Consider the following 17,246-nt stretch of genomic DNA (forward strand, 5'->3'; position numbering starts at 1 on the left):
CCCTCCCCTTCCCTTCACCTTCCCTTCCCTTCCTTCCTTCCACTCCCCCTCCCTTCCCTTCCACTCCTCCCTCCCTTCCCTTCCACTCCACTCCCCTCCCTTCCCCCTCCCCTCCCCTCCCCTCCCCTTCCCTTCCACTCCACTCCCACTCCCACTCCACTCCCTCCCCTCCCCCTCCCCCTCCCCTTCCCTTCCACTCCATTCCATCCCTTCCACTCCCCTCCCCTTCCCCTCCCTTCCTCACTCCACTCCATTCCACTCCCTTCCCTTCCCTTCCTTCCTCCCTTCCCTCCCTTCCACTCCACTCCACTCCACTCCACTCCACTCCCTCCCCTCCCCCTCCCCTCCTTCCCTTCCACTCCATTCCCTTCCCTTCCACTCCCCTCCCCTCCCCTCCCCTCCCTTCCACTCCACTCCATTCCTCTCCCTTCCCTTCCCTTCCCTTCCCTTCCACTCCCCCTCCCTTCCCTTCCACTCCACTCCCTTCCCTTCCACTCCACTCCCCTCCCTTCCCCTCCCCCTCCCCTCCCCTCCCTTCCCTTCCACTCCACTCCACTCCACTCCCCTCCCCTCCTCCCCCTCCCCCCTCCCTTCCCTTCCACTCCATTCCCTTCCCTTCCACTCCCCTCCCCTCTCCCCCCCTCCCTTCCACTCCACTCCATTCCACTCCCTTCCCTTCCCTTCCCTTCCCTTCCACTCCCCCTCCCTTCCCTTCCACTCCACTCCCTTCCCTTCCACTACCACTCCCCTCCCCTTCCCCTCCCTACTCCCCTCCCCTCCCCTCCCTTCCACTCCACTCCACTCCACTCCACTCACTCCCCTCCCCCTCCCCCTCCCCCTCCCTTCCCTACCACGCCATTCCCTTCCCTTCCACGCCATTCCCCTTCCCTTCCCCCCTCCCCCCTCCCTTGCCACTCCACTCCATTCACTCCCTTCCCTTCCCTTCCCTTCCCTTCCACTCCCCCTCCTTCCCTTCCACTCCACTCCCTTCCCTTCCACTCCACTCCCCTCCCTTCACCCTCCCCTCCCCTCCCCTCCCCTCCCCTCCTTCCCTTCCACTCCACTCCACTCCACTCCACTCCACTCCACTCCCCTCCCCCTCCCCCTCCCTTCCCTTCCACTCCATTCCCTTCCCTTCCACTCCCCTCCCCTCCCCTCCCTTCCACTCCACTCCATTCCACTCCCTTCCCTTCCCTTCCCTTCCCTTCCACTCCCCCCTCCCTTCCCTTCCACTCCACTCCCTTCCCTTCCACTCCACTCCCCTCCCTTCCCCCTCCCCTCCCCTCCCCTCCCCTCCCTTCCCCTTCCACTCCACTCCACTCCACTCCCCTCCCCCTCCCCCTCCCTTCCCTTCCCTTCCCTTCCCTTCCTTCCACTCCCCCTCCCCTCCCCTCCCTTCCACTCCACTCCATTCCACTCCCTTCCTTCCCTTCCCTTCCCTTCCCTTCCACTTCCCCCTCCCTTCCCTTCCACTCCACTCCCTTCCCTTCCACTCCACTCCCCTCCCTTCCCCTCCCCTCCCCTCCCCTCCCTTCCACTCCACTCCACTCCCTTCCACTCCACTCCACTCCACTCCACTCCACTCCCCTCCCCCTCCCCCTCCCTTCCCTTCCACTCCATTCCCTTCCCTTCCACTCCCCTCCCCTCACCCCTCCCCTCCCTTCCACTCCACTCCATTCCACTCCCTTCCCTTCCCTTCCCTTCCCTTCCACTCCCCCTCCCTTCCCTTCCACTCCACTCCCTTCCCTTCCACTCCACTCCCCTCCCTTCCCCTCCCCTCCCCTCCCCTCCCTTCCCTTCCACTCCACTCCACTCCACTCCCCTCCCCCTCCCCCTCCTTCCCTTCCACTCCATTCCCTTCCCTTCCACTCCCCTCCCTCCCCTCCCCTCCCTTCCACTCCACTCCATTCCACTCCCTTCCCTTCCCTTCCCTTCCCTTCCACTCCCCCTCCCTTCCCTTCCACTCCACTCCCTTCCCTTCCACTCCACTCCCCTCCCTTCCCCTCCCCTCCCCTCCCCTCCCCTCCCTTCCCTTCCACTCCACTCCCCTCCCCCTCCCCCTCCCCTTCCCTTCCACTCCATTCCCTTCCCTTCCACTCCCCTCCCCTCCCCTCCCTTCCACTCCACTCCATTCCACTCCCTTCCCTTCCCTTCCCTTCCCTTCCCTTCCACTCCCCCTCCCTTCCCTTCCACTCCACTCCCTTCCCTTCCACTCCACTCCCCTCCCTTCCCCTCCCCTCCCCTCCCCTCCCTTCCCTTCCACTCCACTCCACTCCCCTCCCCCTCCCTTCCCTTCCCTTCCCTTCCCTTCCCTTCCACTCCCCCTCCCTTCCCTTCCACTCCACTCCCTTCCCTTCCACTCCACTCCCCTCCCTTCCCCTCCCCTCCCCTCCCCTCCCTTCCCTTCCACTCCACTCCACTCCCCTCCCCCTCCCTTCCCTTCCCTTCCCTTCCCTTCCCTTCCACTCCCCCTCCCTTCCCTTCCACTCCCCTCCCCTCCCCTCCCTTCCACTCCACTCCATTCCACTCCCTTCCCTTCCCTTCCCTTCCCTTCCCTTCCCTTCCACTCCCCCTCCCTTCCCTTCCACTCCACTCCACTCCCCTCCCCCTCCCTTCCCTTCCCTTCCCTTCCCTTCCACTCCCCCTCCCTTCCCTTCCACTCCACTCCCTTCCCTTCCACTCCACTCCCCTCCCTTCCCCTCCCCTCCCCTCCCCTCCCTTCCCTTCCACTCCACTCCACTCCACTCCCCTCCCCTCCCCTCCCCCTCCCCCTCCCTTCCCTTCCACTCCATTCCCTTCCCTTCCACTCCCCTCCCCTCCCCTCCCTTCCACTCCACTCCATTCCACTCCCTTCCCTTCCCTTCCCTTCCCTTCCCTTCCACTCCCCCTCCCTTCCCTTCCACTCCCCTCCCCTCCCCTCCCTTCCACTCCACTCCATTCCACTCCCTTCCCTTCCCTTCCCTTCCCTTCCCTTCCACTCCCCCTCCCTTCCCTTCCACTCCACTCCCTTCCCTTCCACTCCACTCCCCTCCCTTCCCCTCCCCTCCCCTCCCCTCCCCTCCCTTCCCTTCCACTCCACTCCCTTCCACTCCACTCCACTCCCCTCCCTTCCCTTCCCTTCCCTTCCCTTCCCTTCTCCTCCCCCTCCCTTCCCTTCCACTCCACTCCCTTCCCTTCCACTCCACTCCCCTCCCCTCCCCTCCCCTCCCCTCCCCTCCCTTCCCTTCCACTCCACTCCCTTCCACTCCACTCCACTCCCTTCCCCTCCCCTCCCCTCCCTTCCCTTCCCTTCCCTTCCCTTCCTCTCCCTTCCCTTCCACTCCACTCCCTTCCCTTCCCCTCCCCTCCCCTCCCTTCCACTCCACTCCACTCCACTCCACTCCATTTCTATCCCTATCCCATCCTATTCATTTCAGTTAAGAGCCTGGTTGAAAAGCATCACCAGCTTAGACTTCTGACACCAAAATGAGTCCTTGGCAGACCTGCCATCCCACTGCACCAGCCCTGCTTAGCTAGATGCCAGGCTGTCATGAGTTAGGGGGGAAGGGGGGGAGCTATAGGTTGGGATGAAGGGGGGGGGGGCGAAAAAAGGAAACCAAAAGCCTGAAAACAGTCCCATGAGAGCAGAGAACTGTTCCAAGGTCAAGTCCAATGAAATGCAGCCCCTCCAAGCCCCCTCCAAGTAGCTGGGGACTGTTACAAAACAATTAGTTTGAATACAATTAGTCACTCACCGATAACTCGGGTGGAGACGGATCCCAAGGGGGAAAGTTAACTGTTTGGTTTGGCTGTGAAATGCTAGATTTGGCTTCGCTCTACTGTAACCACTTGGCCTTAGTAAAACATGCTTTCAACTGCCATGGCTTTGGGAGTCTTCCTTTTCTATTGACCAAGTGGGACAGCTGGGGAATTCTGGGAGTTGAAGTCCACCCATCCTCAAACTGCCAAGGTTAGGAAACACTGATCTAAACATTGTTTGTGATACTTATTTTACATAAAATGCCATGCCCTTTGCAATGGAAATATCAGATGACTTTAAGAACAACGATGTAGATTTTTTGTAAAAAAAAAAAAAGAGTTTAAGAGTGTAACTATTCCTGTTTCTAAAATGATACGAAATAATGGACGTCACCAGCTCTATCACCATTTCTGACTTACACAGAAATACTTGTTGTGCTCTCTGTACATTATTTTGTCTTCTCTCTCAGATATTTTCAGCCTCTTTTCTAATGAATCTGGGAGCCATGTCGCCCGTGAAGAGATGGAGAGGATGCTTCTCATAATTGATGGAAAAGTCCCTGAATGTCTAAAAAAATGCTTCTCGGAGGTAATTCCTGACAATTATCCACTTTCTATTTAATATTCAATTCATTTTTCTTCTTTTCAGTAGTATCATTATTCTGCCTTGATATCAACCCTCTTTTAATGATGCTAATTTTGGTATTACTGCTGCATTAATTTTTTAAAAAAATGTAATGTATTAAATCATATCGCTGTATTAAATCATATCACATACTAATTTTAAATACTGCTCCTGAAAAACAGTTGGTGATAGCTTGAGAGACAATTTAACTGGAGCAGGCTCTGCTGTCATCTGGCCAATGCATCCCTTGTTCTATTTTTAAGTAAATATTTACTTTGGGCTCTACTCATGTTTTGTAGAGTAAGCCTTTGATATAACAGACTTTGGTTTAATGCTCCTTGTATTTAAGAGGTTAAATGTGTGACATAAGGGTTTGAAGTGGCGAGGAAAGGAGGGAAAGGGCTAGGAGGTGGGGATCTACCGTGTTTCCCTGAAAATAAAACCCTGACTTATATTTTTTTTTGAACCCCGAAATAAGCTCTTGGCCTTATTTTCGGGGAGGTCTTATTATTTTGGGGCACGTGGAGCAATACGGGGCTCCTTTTGCCGTCTTACCTGATTTCCAGCTGTGTCTCCCTAACCCTAACCAGAGGAAATGGTGGGGACCGACTGCACATGTGCTTAAATATTTTTGGGGAGGGCTTATTATCCGGGGAGGGCTTATTTTCGGGAAAACACAGTACCTAGTTTTATAAGTCATAAAAAAGCAGCAAGGAAGTAAAGGAGAAATTATGCAGGTAGTCCTTGCCGAACACTCACAATTGAATCCCAAATTTTTGCTTACTGTACCGTGTTTCCCCGAAATTAAGACCTCCCCTGATAATAAGCCCAACCGGACTTTTGAGCACATCTGCTAAAATAAGCACTCCCTAAAAATATTTAAATGCATGCACAGCTGGTACCTGCTATTTCCTCTGGTTAGGGCTAGGGAGCTGGAAATCAGGTAAGATGGCAAGAGAATCCCCACCTTGCTCCACTTGTGCCAAAATAATAAGACCTCCCAAAAAATAAGACCAAGCGCTTATTTCGGGGTTCAAAAAAATATAAGACAGAGTCTTATTTTTGGGGAAACACAGTAATTTCACAGGGAACCACTGTAATTTCAAAACTCCAGCCCAAAAGGAAGACCCAGATTGCATCTTTCTGCAAACAGTTATGGGATCCAGGTGGTCCTCAATTTACAGCCATTCATTTAGCAACCATTGAAATTTACGCTGGCAGTGAAAAAAGGGACTGTTTTTCACACTTAACAATTGTTGTCGCATCCCCATGGTCCCGTGACAGGACAGCATTCAAATTTCATAAGTAAGTCCTGAGGTGCAAAGTTGTTGGCTTTCGGCTGGCCATCCTTTGCACATCCTCTGGGCTTGGGGCTCATTAAAATTCTCTCTGTGAAAAGCAGCAGGAGAGAGCGCAGTGAAAACATCGGCATACCCGAGGATTAAAATTCTGCAAAGCCTGTCAGTCGCTCCCCTTGTATTGTCAATCTAATTTGAGGCGATGTGTGTTGAAAGTTGATCGGAAACACGCACTCTTCCCTCGGCCCATGGGAAAGATCCAGTCAGGACGTTAGATGACATGTTGTTGTTGTTGAGCAGGTCAGCCCTTTCTTCAGTGCTTTTGAACTAAAACAAATGGGGGGGGGGAAAAACACCCTATGTCTGTGATGGCGAACCTATGGCACACGTGTCCGAAGTGGCACATGGAGTCATGTTGGCTGGCACACGCAGCGTCGCCTGTTCCTCTCCTGGGTTTCTGGCGCGCGTGCGACCATCAGCTGACCTTCGTGTGTGCGGCATTGCTGGAAACTGGAAGAGCTGGTTTTCCATTTTCCAGCGTGAGCGTGTGCGTCGGCCAGCTGATCGTCACACATGCATGTGCATGAGAAATCGGAAGTCTAGCTGGCTGGTGCGCATGCACCCGCTGGAAACCGGAAGTGCATTTTCCAGCGTGCGCATGACCCCTGGGCAGCTCCTCTTCCGGGTCGCGTCCCAGAGGAGCATGCTTGCATACGCGCATACTCCCTTTTCGATGCCGAAAAGGTTCGTCATCACTGCCCTATATTATACCATCCAGGTGTTTCAATAAATAAATAGATGGATGGATGGATGGATGGATGGATGGATGGATGGATGGATAGATAGATAACTAACTTTATTGTCATTGTACGTGTATACACAATATACCCATACAACGAAATTCACTTAACACCCAAAGACCAGGTCCAACACACATAACAATCCCCAAACACACTCCCACCCACCACCAATTCTCCACCCCTAAACCACCCAAACATCCACACAACAGACCAAGTAATTCTGTCCAACAGCTCACTGATGGTGGCCCTTTAGTTCATGGTTGAGTGCAATTATAGCTCTGGGATAAAAACGTGTGGTCCGAGTTTTAATTGTTCTGTATCTTCTGCCAGAAGGCAACAGTCCAAAAAGATTGTAAGCAGGATGGGAAGAGTCTCGGAGAATGTTATGCAACTTCCTCAAACAGCGAGATTCGAAGATGTCGTCCAGGACTGGTAGCTGGAGCCCGATGGTATTCTGGGTAGTTTTAATGATTCTCTGTAGAGCTTTTCTGTCCGCTACAGAGCTGCTCCCATACCATGCAAGAATGCCGTATGTCAGGACACTCAATGGTGCTGCGATAGTAGGACAATAACCTTTCTCACCTTTTTTTTTTTTTTTAAATCTGCCAATAAAGGAGAATATTTGTAGCTCAGGATTGAAAGGAGGGGTCCTTGGTGGTCTCTGAGCTTGTTTGTTTTCTTGTAGGCGTTTCATTACCCAACTTCGTAACATCATCAGTGCTAGAAGTGAGCGAGGATTGCAGACAGGAGGAGGAGGAGAAGCAGGAAGGATTGTGGAAGTCCTTGGTGCTCTCTGAGCTTCCTTGTTTTCTTGCAGACATTTCATTACCCAACTAGGTAACATTGTCAGTACTAGTAAGTATTTACCGGCAACTGATGATGTTTGGGTAATAAAACATCTGCAGGAAAATAAGCAAGCTCAGAGAGTATCAAGGATCCCTCAAAAAATCCCAGGACACATATATTCGCTTTCATTTGTACAGGATATAAGTCCAGAGTAAAATCGATGAAAGGAAAATTCAGTAGTAAAATATGCACGTGGTACAAAAAAATTAAATAAATCCGCATCCGGGTAATTACATTGCACACCCCCAATCTGTTTGCTATAGCGGATTCTCAGATCATCTGCCTTAGCTCGCTGTGTATGCTTATGTAAAGGATCCATTATGTGTCCCCCTCCCTCTCTGTGTCGGCCAAGATGGCTGCTTTTCCAGTGTCAAACAAGGCCATTTCTGATGGCAGATTTCCTCCTTTCCTCCTCTGTGTGTGGGCGAAACAGATAAGCATCTCTGATGGGCTGTCTGTGACTTTCTTCCTGCTAGGAGGATAGTTATGTAAGTACCAAAGATGAGAACCAGGTAGTAGTTTTCTCCCAAAAAGTAGCATGCTACCTGGGCCCATACCTTCTTAATGGGAAGAGAGTGTCTCTTTGTCGTGGCGCTTTTGGGTTGAAAAGAAAGAATAATTCTAGTGTTTTGCTTAGTGTGGGTTAGCTTGTTTTGCTCAGGGAAAGACTAGATTAGTTCTGTTGTGGCCCAGATTCGTACAGTGAGGCGGTTGGGGAGGAACATGGGCCAGTCCTGGAGTCTGGGGAAGGATCTGATGAGGGCTCTGCGTCGGAGGCAGAGAAGGGGCCATGGCCGTATGCCAGTTATCAGCTGCCTTTGGAGTCAGACATCAGTGAGGCAGACGAACAGTTGGAGCCTGTTCCCAGTGTGCGCCTGCGCAGAGTTGCCAGATAAAGGGAACAGCTAAAGAACAAGGGTCGACTTGGGAGTAAGGCCACAGGTGGACGGTGAACGGTCCCTCCCAGAAGGAATAAAAGTGGAGCGAAAGGGGAGTGGAGTTTGCAGGAGACAATTAGTTCATTCCTGCATTCTTGCCAAGTATTGCCGGCCGTCTGAAAGATATCGGCCTGGCCACTCTCCAAACCCGATAAAGGTTGGTAATTGTGAACGATCTTGAAAGACTGTGGGAGAGGAAAGACTTTGCTGGAGAGGAATTCACTGTACTTTAAATAAAAGGGGCTTATCGGGATGAGGACTCAGCTTCGTGCTGTTGGGGAAGCCTAGGTCAGAACAAGTCCATGGCTTCTTACATCTGGATAAATCACCCAGAATTGCATAAAAGTTTTTCGTTTGCTTTGGTAACAACACACAAATTCATTACCCAGTCACAACAGGGACATTTAAATACAGATAGTCCTCGATTTTAGACCACAGTTGGACCAGAATTTCTGTTGCTAAGCGAAGTGGAAGTTAAACCCCTGTTTTACGGGCTTTTTGCCATGACTGTAAAGCAAAGCTGGAATTCACTCTAGGTCAGAGGTTTCAACCTTGCTAAATTTAAGACCAGTGGACTTCAGCATGGTTGGCTGGGGAATTCTGGGAGTTGAAGTACACAGGTCTTAAAGTTGCCAAGATTGGACCCCTTGTCCCTAGAGTACAGGTAGTCTTCATTCTACGACCACAATTGTGGTTGTAAATTGAGCAAAAATTTATGTTGCTTAAGTGAGAAGTGAGTTTTGCCCCATTTTACGACTTTCTTGCCATGTTCGTTAAGGGAATCGCTGCAGTTCTTAAATTAGTCACACGGTTGTTAAGTGAATCTGGCTTCCCCGTTGACTTGGCTGGTCAGAAGGTCGCAAAAGATGAATGGCATGACCCCGGGGCACTGCAACCGTCATAAATGTGAATCGGTTATCAAGCATCCTAATGTAAATCACGTGACCCCCGGGAATGGTCATAAGTGTGAAAAAAAACCGGGTCTCTTTTTTTTCAGTGCCGTTGTAACTTCGAACGGTCACTAAATGAGCTGTTGCAAGTCGAGTACCTGAATTGCAACAAGTTAATATATGGAAAATGCTTCTAAAAGCAGCTGGTATTTTGTGATCAGTTCCCGTACATGGTTATTGGCATTCGGATTTCGCCTTATGGGTGGGGTGAGAGAAGCGGTTGGCACCAGATGTCCGTTTGGCAGCCAGTTGCGCTTTCGATACCTGGCAAGGCCAGTAAGCCAACTGACGACTTGCCAGCTGCAGTCACAGCTGCCTTGGACATGGCAGTTTTCTTTTCATGCCTTGAGAAGGCTCAATCCAAGTCTCTGGACACATTCAGTGGGGGCTTCGTCTCCCTGGGAACATCAGATCTTCTCAAAACCTAACAGTGCCAGATGAAGAATCATAGAGTTGGAAGGAACCTCGGCCCTTCCAAGTCAACCTCTGGCCCAGAGCATCCCAGAGAGGCAGCAATCCAGATTTCAATTTCGAAATGGAATTTTGAAAATCAGCAAAGATATTGAAATTGCAGTCAGTTTTGGGATAGGCGCTGACTTAGAAATCACGAGGTTCTGAGTTTTAGACCTACTTTAGGCATGAAAGCCAGCTGAGTGACTTTGGGCCAGTCCCTCCCTCTCAGCCCAACTTGTTGTAGGGGAAAAAGGAGGAGGAAGGAATATTACGTATAGTATATATTAAAATGAGGTCCCAGATTGTTGGGGGCAAGATGCTGGCTCTGTAAACTGCTTAGAGAGGGCTCTAAAGCAGTGTGAAGCGGTATATAAGTCTAAGTGCTACTGCTATTGCAGGCAAACTCTGCCCACTGCTAGGAGTTTGATTCTGACCAGTTCAAGGTTGACTCAGCCTTTCATCCTTCCGAGGTCGGTAAAATGAGGACCCAGATTGTTGGGGCAATATGCTAACTCTGTAAACTGTTTAGAGGGGGCTGTAAAGCACTGTGAAGCGTTATATAAGTCTTAAGTGCTATTGCTATTGCTGTATTCGCCATCATGAGTTACCTAATAAAGTAATAAAGATGGGGTAAAATCTAATAAATAAGTTTGAACTCTACAGGGGCAGGATTCCAGATTCCAATAAGGGAGCTGTTCAACCGCTTCGTAGAGATAGTCCTCAACGTACGACCACAACTGAGCCCAAAATTTACCTTGTTAAGGAAGAAATTTGTTAAGTGAGTTTGCTCCATTTTATGAGTTTTCTTGCCTGCGTTTGTTAAATTGAATCATTGCAGTTCTTAAATTAGTAATACGGTTGTTATGTGAGTCTGTTTTTCCCATTGACTTTGCTGGTCAGAAGATCTCAAAATGAGGATCACACGACTCGGGGTCACTGCAACCGTCATAAACCTGAGCCAGTTGTCAATCATCCAAACGTAAATCATGTGACCATGGGGATGCTGAAAAGGTCATAAGTGTGAAAAATGGTCATAACTCCCTTTTTCAGTGCCTTTGTAACTTTTTTTTTCAAAAATTTTTATTTTTGTTTCTCATAAACATATTTACATGTACAGTCATTTATCCACAATTTTTCATTCATCTTGTTTTTTAACTTTCATTTTTAATTTTTAATTATTCGTAATTTGGGGCTGCTCTTTTACCATTTACCCTTCTTTATTTTGCGACAGCCTTTCTTCTCCTCCCCTTCTCTTCCTTCCTCTATCTCTTCCTACTTTCTTTGTTCTTCTTCTCCTTCTCTTTCCTACTTCCCCTTCCCTTCCCCCACTCCTCTCTTCTTCCCCCTTCTAACCTTCTCTCCCCTCCCTTTTCTTCCTCTCCTTTTTCCTTTCTTCTCTCTCTCCCTCTCCTCTCCTCTCTTCTCCTTTCCTCTCTCTCTACTCCTTCCCCTCTCTCTTGTTTCCCTTTTCAGTTCAGTCTAAAATAATATTCGAGTAGCCCCGATTTCCTATTTATCTCTATTCTCAATTCAATTTCTTATTTGATCAATAATTATATCTATTTCATCATTTGTGTACATTTTTATAATATTCTCACTTTTTCCCTTTGTAACTTTTAACTGTCACTAAATGAACTGTTGTAAGTCGAGGATTACCAGTAGTTGTCATGAACAGGAAATTTCTCCTTATAACAAGTTTGGAACCCTCTCTGTAATAGAAGGTTGTTTTGTTCAAAAATACGCCTTTCCATTTAAAAAAAAAATAAAAAACCTTGTCCTTTTTGTTTCTCAATTTCTCAGAGAGCTTTTTGCTGATCCTATCTATATTCTCCTCTTGTTTTTTTTTCCCTCTTCAGTATGTTTGAATTTGGGACTGGGCTATCTTATTTTTTTTTCCCCCAGAATTTCTCAGCCCACCCTTGTACTGTTTTGTTCCCCTCAGGATTTTTATCAGTGAAATTTTTTTTTTTCCCTTTAGCTGTTTGAACTTTAGCTCTCTTGAATCTAGAACACTAATTGGCTGTTTTTTCAGCTTTCCCTGCCTGCAGGCCTAAGATAATAGAGTCACTCTCTCCCGTGGTTCTTACAGCTTTTGCTTCCTCAAGGCTGCATAAAGAGAGGGATAGAATCAAGATCTTGTGACATGTTAATACCACTTTATAAGGCCTTGGTAAGGCCACACTTGGAATACTGCATCCAGTTTTGGTCACCACAATGTAAAAAAGGTGTGGAGACTCTAGAAAGAGCGCAGAGAAGAGCAACAAGGATGATTAGGGGACTGGAGGCTAAAACATATGAAGAACGGTTGCAGGAACTGGGTATGACTAGTTTAATGAAAAGAAGGACTAGAGGAGACATGATAGCAGTCTTCCAATATCTCAGGGGCTGCTCCAAAGAAGAGGGAGTCAAGCTATTCTCCAAAGCACCTGAGGGCAGGACAAGAAGCAATGGGTGGAAACTAATCAAGGAGAGAAGCAACTTAGAACTAAGGAGAAATTTCTTGACAGTGAGAACAATTAACCAGTGGAACAACTTGATTCCAGAAGTTGTGAATGCTCCAACACTGGAAGTTTTTAAGAAGATGTTGGATCACCATTTGTCTGAAGTTGTGTAGGGTTTCCTGCGTAAGCAGGGGGTTGGACTAGAAGACCTCCAAGTTCCCTTCCAACTCTGTTATTCTATTATTCAACCATTTCTTCCCTCTTAGTAAGTATTAATCCCAATATAGCTTCTCCCCAATCCTTTCCTTCTCCTTCCGCGACAACGACACAGCTCAGTACAGTTGTCCTTGACTTACAACAGTTCGGTTAGTGACCGTTCGACGTAACAACCGCACTGAAAAAAGCAACTTATGATCATTTTTCACACTTATAACTGTTGCAGCATCCCCATGGTCACGTGATTTACATTTGGATGCTTGACAGCTGACTCACATTTATGACGCTTGCAGTATCCTGGAGTTATGTGAACATCTTTTGCAACCTTCTGACCAGCAACGTCAATGGGGAAACCAGATTCACTTAACAGCAGTGTTAGTAATTTAAAAACCTCAGTGATTTACTTAACAAACAGCAGATTAACAGAGTTGGAAGGGACCTTGGAGGTCTTCTAGTCCAACCCTCTGCTGAGGCAGGAAATCCTATACCATTTCAGACAAATGATTGTCCAATCTCTTCTTAAAAACTTCCAGTTTTGGAATATCTACAACTTCTGGAGGAAACTCGTTCCACTGATTAATTGTTCTAGCTGCCAGGAAATCCCTCCTTAGATCCAGGTTGCTTTCCTCCTTGGTTAGTTTCCATCCATTGTTCAGCCTTCAGGTACTTTGGAGCAGGGGTCACCAACCTTTCGGACCTCAGGGACCATTAAATTCATAAGTTTAAATCCCATGGACCACTAATATGATCTGCCTAATGACTGGCTGGGCAGGGTGGATTTGATTTAAATCGAGTTGATTTAAATCACAATTTAAATCATGATTTAAATCACTAGTAAAAAGGCTTGATTTAAATCAACTCGATTTAAATCATAATTTTTAAAGAGCAACTGTCATCCCTGCTCCTCCTTTGACCCACTGTTGACTCACCGATAGTCCCAGTGTTGCAGAATATACAGCCTCCTGCTACATAACTAAGCTCCATTTCATGCTGAATAAACTAAATTATTTATGTATCTTAAATAGAAAACTACCTTACGATAGATTTTTACCCCAAAAGTTTTTTATTAAAATAAATTCGATTTAAATAAAAAAAAAATCCGATTTAAATAAAAAAAATCTGATTTTTTTTTATTTTTTTAAAAAAAATCATTGATTTTTATCCACCCTGTGGCTGGGTGATCATGTGACTGGGTGGGCCTGACCAACTTGATGTCACTCACGTTGAGGGGCGCCTTGTTTTATTTGTTTGTTTGTTTTATTTGATTTGTATACCGCCCTACTCCTGAAGGACTCCGAAGGCGGTGAACAGCCAAGCAATAAAATACATAAATACAAAAATTTAAAAAAACCAGTTAAAATCAAATTAAATCATTTTGGCCCAGACAAATTAAAACTCTACTCGCTGCTACTCGCCTGCCTGCCCGGGCTTCTTAGGGCCCCAACAGGAAGCAGTTGCTGGAGCTAAGCAGCCACCATGAAAAAGAGTTGGCAAAACAGCTCAGTTCAAATTGGATCTGACTGAGAAGGAGGCTCAGCAGAAGCACCTCACTGAGGACTAGGAGCATAGGCTTTCCAAACACCTGCGGGACCTGCAGGAGTGCAAGGCCAGGTACCGGCACCTGGAGGCTCAGCGGGCTGAGATGGTCAGCCAGTTCCAGGCCATGATGCTGTCCCACTGGAACAAGGTCCTCTGGCTCTTTACCACTAGCAGCACTTCCCTCCAGCCTTTGCCCAAAGCCCTGAACCAGGAGGCCAAAGCAGACCCCAAGTCAGAATTTCTGCCCCCCTCTGACCCACACAAAAAGACTCCAATGGGGGAGACTCTCTGCAGCAACACAAATGTTCATTGCACGTATCTGGTCCAGGGACTGTAGGTTGAGGACCCCTGATTTAGTGCAATATAAAAAATGCAAATAATGTTTCTGCGGACCACCAAAATTTTCTTGTGGACCACCCGTGGTCCATGGACCACCAATTGGTGACTGCTGCTTTGGAGAATAGTTTGACTTCCTTTTCTTTGTGGCAGCCCCTTAAATACTGGGAGGCTGCTATCATGTCACCCCTAGTCCTTCTTTTCATTAAACTTTAAATGAAATTACAATGTGACAAGAAAAGTCATAGAATGGGGCAAAACTCACTTAACAAATTTCTCGCTTAGCAACATAAATTTTGGGCTCTGTTGTGGTCATAAGATGAGGACTGCCTGTAGGTAAAAAGCCTATTATAGATATTTAAACCTGGAACACGTTACCTGCAGAACACCTCTTGGTAAGAGGTATGTGACACTCTGATAGAAAAGAATCAATTCTGCCGTTAGGCATAACCACGGTCTGTTCCCCACCACCAACAACAAGTGATGTATTTTTGCAAAATTGTGCCGAAGACATTGTCTTCTTGTTAGCCATCTCCATGCCGAAATGTATTCTCTTTTACCAAGCTGTCTATTCCTGATAAGCTCGCTGGAGGCGGAAGCTAATCCTTTTATGCCAAAGGGTTAAAAATACACGCACGCCGGTACGGGGCTCCTGAAGTTAATCATAGTTTTCTTTCAGGGTGGTTTTGAATGCAACAGCCGGCTCCGGGGTTGAACAATCAGCTCTCTGATCTGCTGGCAAAGGAATTGGGAGGAATATTTTATTTTTAAAACCAGGTATTCACCCTGCCATTACAAAGAATCAGAAAACAACAGCTGTCGTTTGAAACGAGACGAGGATCTGAAGGATAGTTCTCTCAAGCTCACCAAGAGCAGAGTTGGAGAAAATGTAATTTTAAGATTCTGTTGCAATTAATAGGCAGGCGTATAAAATGCAGAGGGCTCTTCGACTTCCTGCCTACAGGTGGTCCTCAACTTACAAGCATTCATTTAGTGACCGTTCAAAGTTGCAACAGCACTGGAAAAAAGTGACTTATGACCGTTTTTCACACTTAGGATCATTGCAGCATCCCCATGGTCACATGAGCAAAATTCAGCACTTGGCAACTAGCTCATATTTATGACGGTTGCCGTGTCCCGGGGTCATGTGATCCCCTTTCACGACCTTCTGACAAGATGAGGACCTGAAGGATAGTTCTCTCAAGCTCACCAAGGGCAGAGTTGGAGAAAATGTAATTTTAAGATTCTGTTGCAATTAATAGGCAGGCGTATAAAATGCAGAGGGCTCTTCGACTTCCTGCCTACAGGTGGTCCTCAACTTACAAGCATTCATTTAGTGACCGTTCGAAGTTGCAACAGCACTGGAAAAAAGTGACTTATGACCATTTTTCACACTTATGACCGTTGCAGCAGTAACTGCTCATATTTATGACAGTTGCCGTGTCCCGGGATCATGTGATCTCTTTTTACGACCTTCTGACAAGCCAAGTCAACGGGGAAGCCAGATTTACTTGACAAATGAGTTACTAACCATGATTCACTTAACAACTCTAGCAAGAAAGGTTGTAAAATGGAGCAAAACTCATTAACAACTGTCTCAGCAACCGATATTTTTTGCCTCAATTGTGGTCATAAATCAAGAACTGCCTGTATTTCTTTCTTGTCTTGCGGCTTGCAATTCCTTTAATACCTGCTGCAAAAAAAAAAAAAGGTCAGAAAATCAGGTCAGTCATGTGACTAATCTGCTTTACCATCAAGAATTATGGCTGTGAGGTGTAGGCTTACTTACTTACTGTACATTGCCTTGTTTTGTTTTTAATGGCTGACGGCTAGTAGGGAGGGAGATGGGATGTTGAAAGAAAGATAGATAGATAGATAGATAGATAGATAGATAGATAGATAGATAGATAGATAGATAGATAGAAAGACAGACAGACAGACAGACAGACAGACAGACAGACAGACAGACAGACAGATAGATAGACAGACAGATAGATGTAAATTATAGATAGATAGATAGATAGATAGATAGATAGATAGATAGATAGATAGATAGATAGATAGATAGATATAGGTGATTGATTGATTGATAGATAGATAGATAGATAGATAGATAGATAGAGATGATAGATAGATAGATTAGATAGATAGACAAACAGACAGATAGATGTAAATGATAGATAGATAGATAGATAGATAGATAGATAGATAGATAGATAGATAGATATAGGTGATTGATTGATTGATAGATATGATAGATAGATAGATAGATAGATAGATAGATAGATAGATAGATAGATATAGGTGATTGATTGATAGATATGATAGATAGATAGATAGATAGATAGATAGATAGATAGATATAGATAGATAGATAGATTAGATAGATAGACAAACAGACAGATAGATGTAAATGATAGATAGATAGATACCGTGTTTCTCTGAAAATAAGACCCTGTTTTATATTTTTCTGAACCCTGAAATAAGCGCTTGGTCTTACTGTCATGCACTCAAAAGCCCTATTGGGCTTATTATCAGGGGATGTCTTATTTGGGGGGGGGGGACAGGGTAGATAGATAGATAGATAGATAGATAGATAGATAGATAGATAGATAGATAGATAGATAGATTAGATGATTGATACAGGGATAGATAGGTAGATGATAGATAATAATGATGATAGATAGAGGGTGGTTGGGTGGATGGATGGATGGGTGATGATAGTAGATGGATGGATGGATGGATGGATGCATGGATGGATGCATGGATGCATGGGTGCTGATAGATGAGAGTTGTTCATGCATCTTATCTTTCTTTTAAGAAAATGCAGATATATGGGCTAGGACATCTCTCTGGCTGTTTGCTTCAGAGTTATACATTAATAGTGGGTCTACTAATAGGGGAGGGGTTGACCAATTAGGGGCATAGTTCACAAAGAGGTTGATTTCAATGATTTTTATAATCCAACTAATGTCGTGAGCTTCTCAGCTTCTATTCTATTCTTAGCTGTCATTCAAGAACCCTGTGAGGTGGGTTGGGGCGAGGGAAAGTGACTGGCCCAAGATC

General features: G+C 46.7%; 1 protein-coding gene across 1 annotated transcript in view; it reads left to right on the forward strand.

Moving 5' to 3' along the window:
• USP32 (ubiquitin specific peptidase 32) overlaps nucleotides 1–17,246 on the forward strand; it is a 223,798-nt gene that overhangs the window by 98,223 nt on the left and 108,329 nt on the right. The window contains exon 4 of the mRNA XM_070932007.1: nucleotides 4,209–4,327. Coding sequence (XP_070788108.1) covers nucleotides 4,209–4,327 — 119 coding nt within the window. The remainder of the gene's footprint in view (nucleotides 1–4,208; nucleotides 4,328–17,246) is intronic.

Source organism: Pituophis catenifer, unplaced genomic scaffold (genome assembly GCF_029215685.1).
Source record: "Pituophis catenifer annectens isolate HBS135680 unplaced genomic scaffold, rPitCat1.0.hap2 SCAF_1, whole genome shotgun sequence".
Lineage (NCBI taxonomy): Eukaryota > Metazoa > Chordata > Lepidosauria > Squamata > Colubridae > Pituophis > Pituophis catenifer.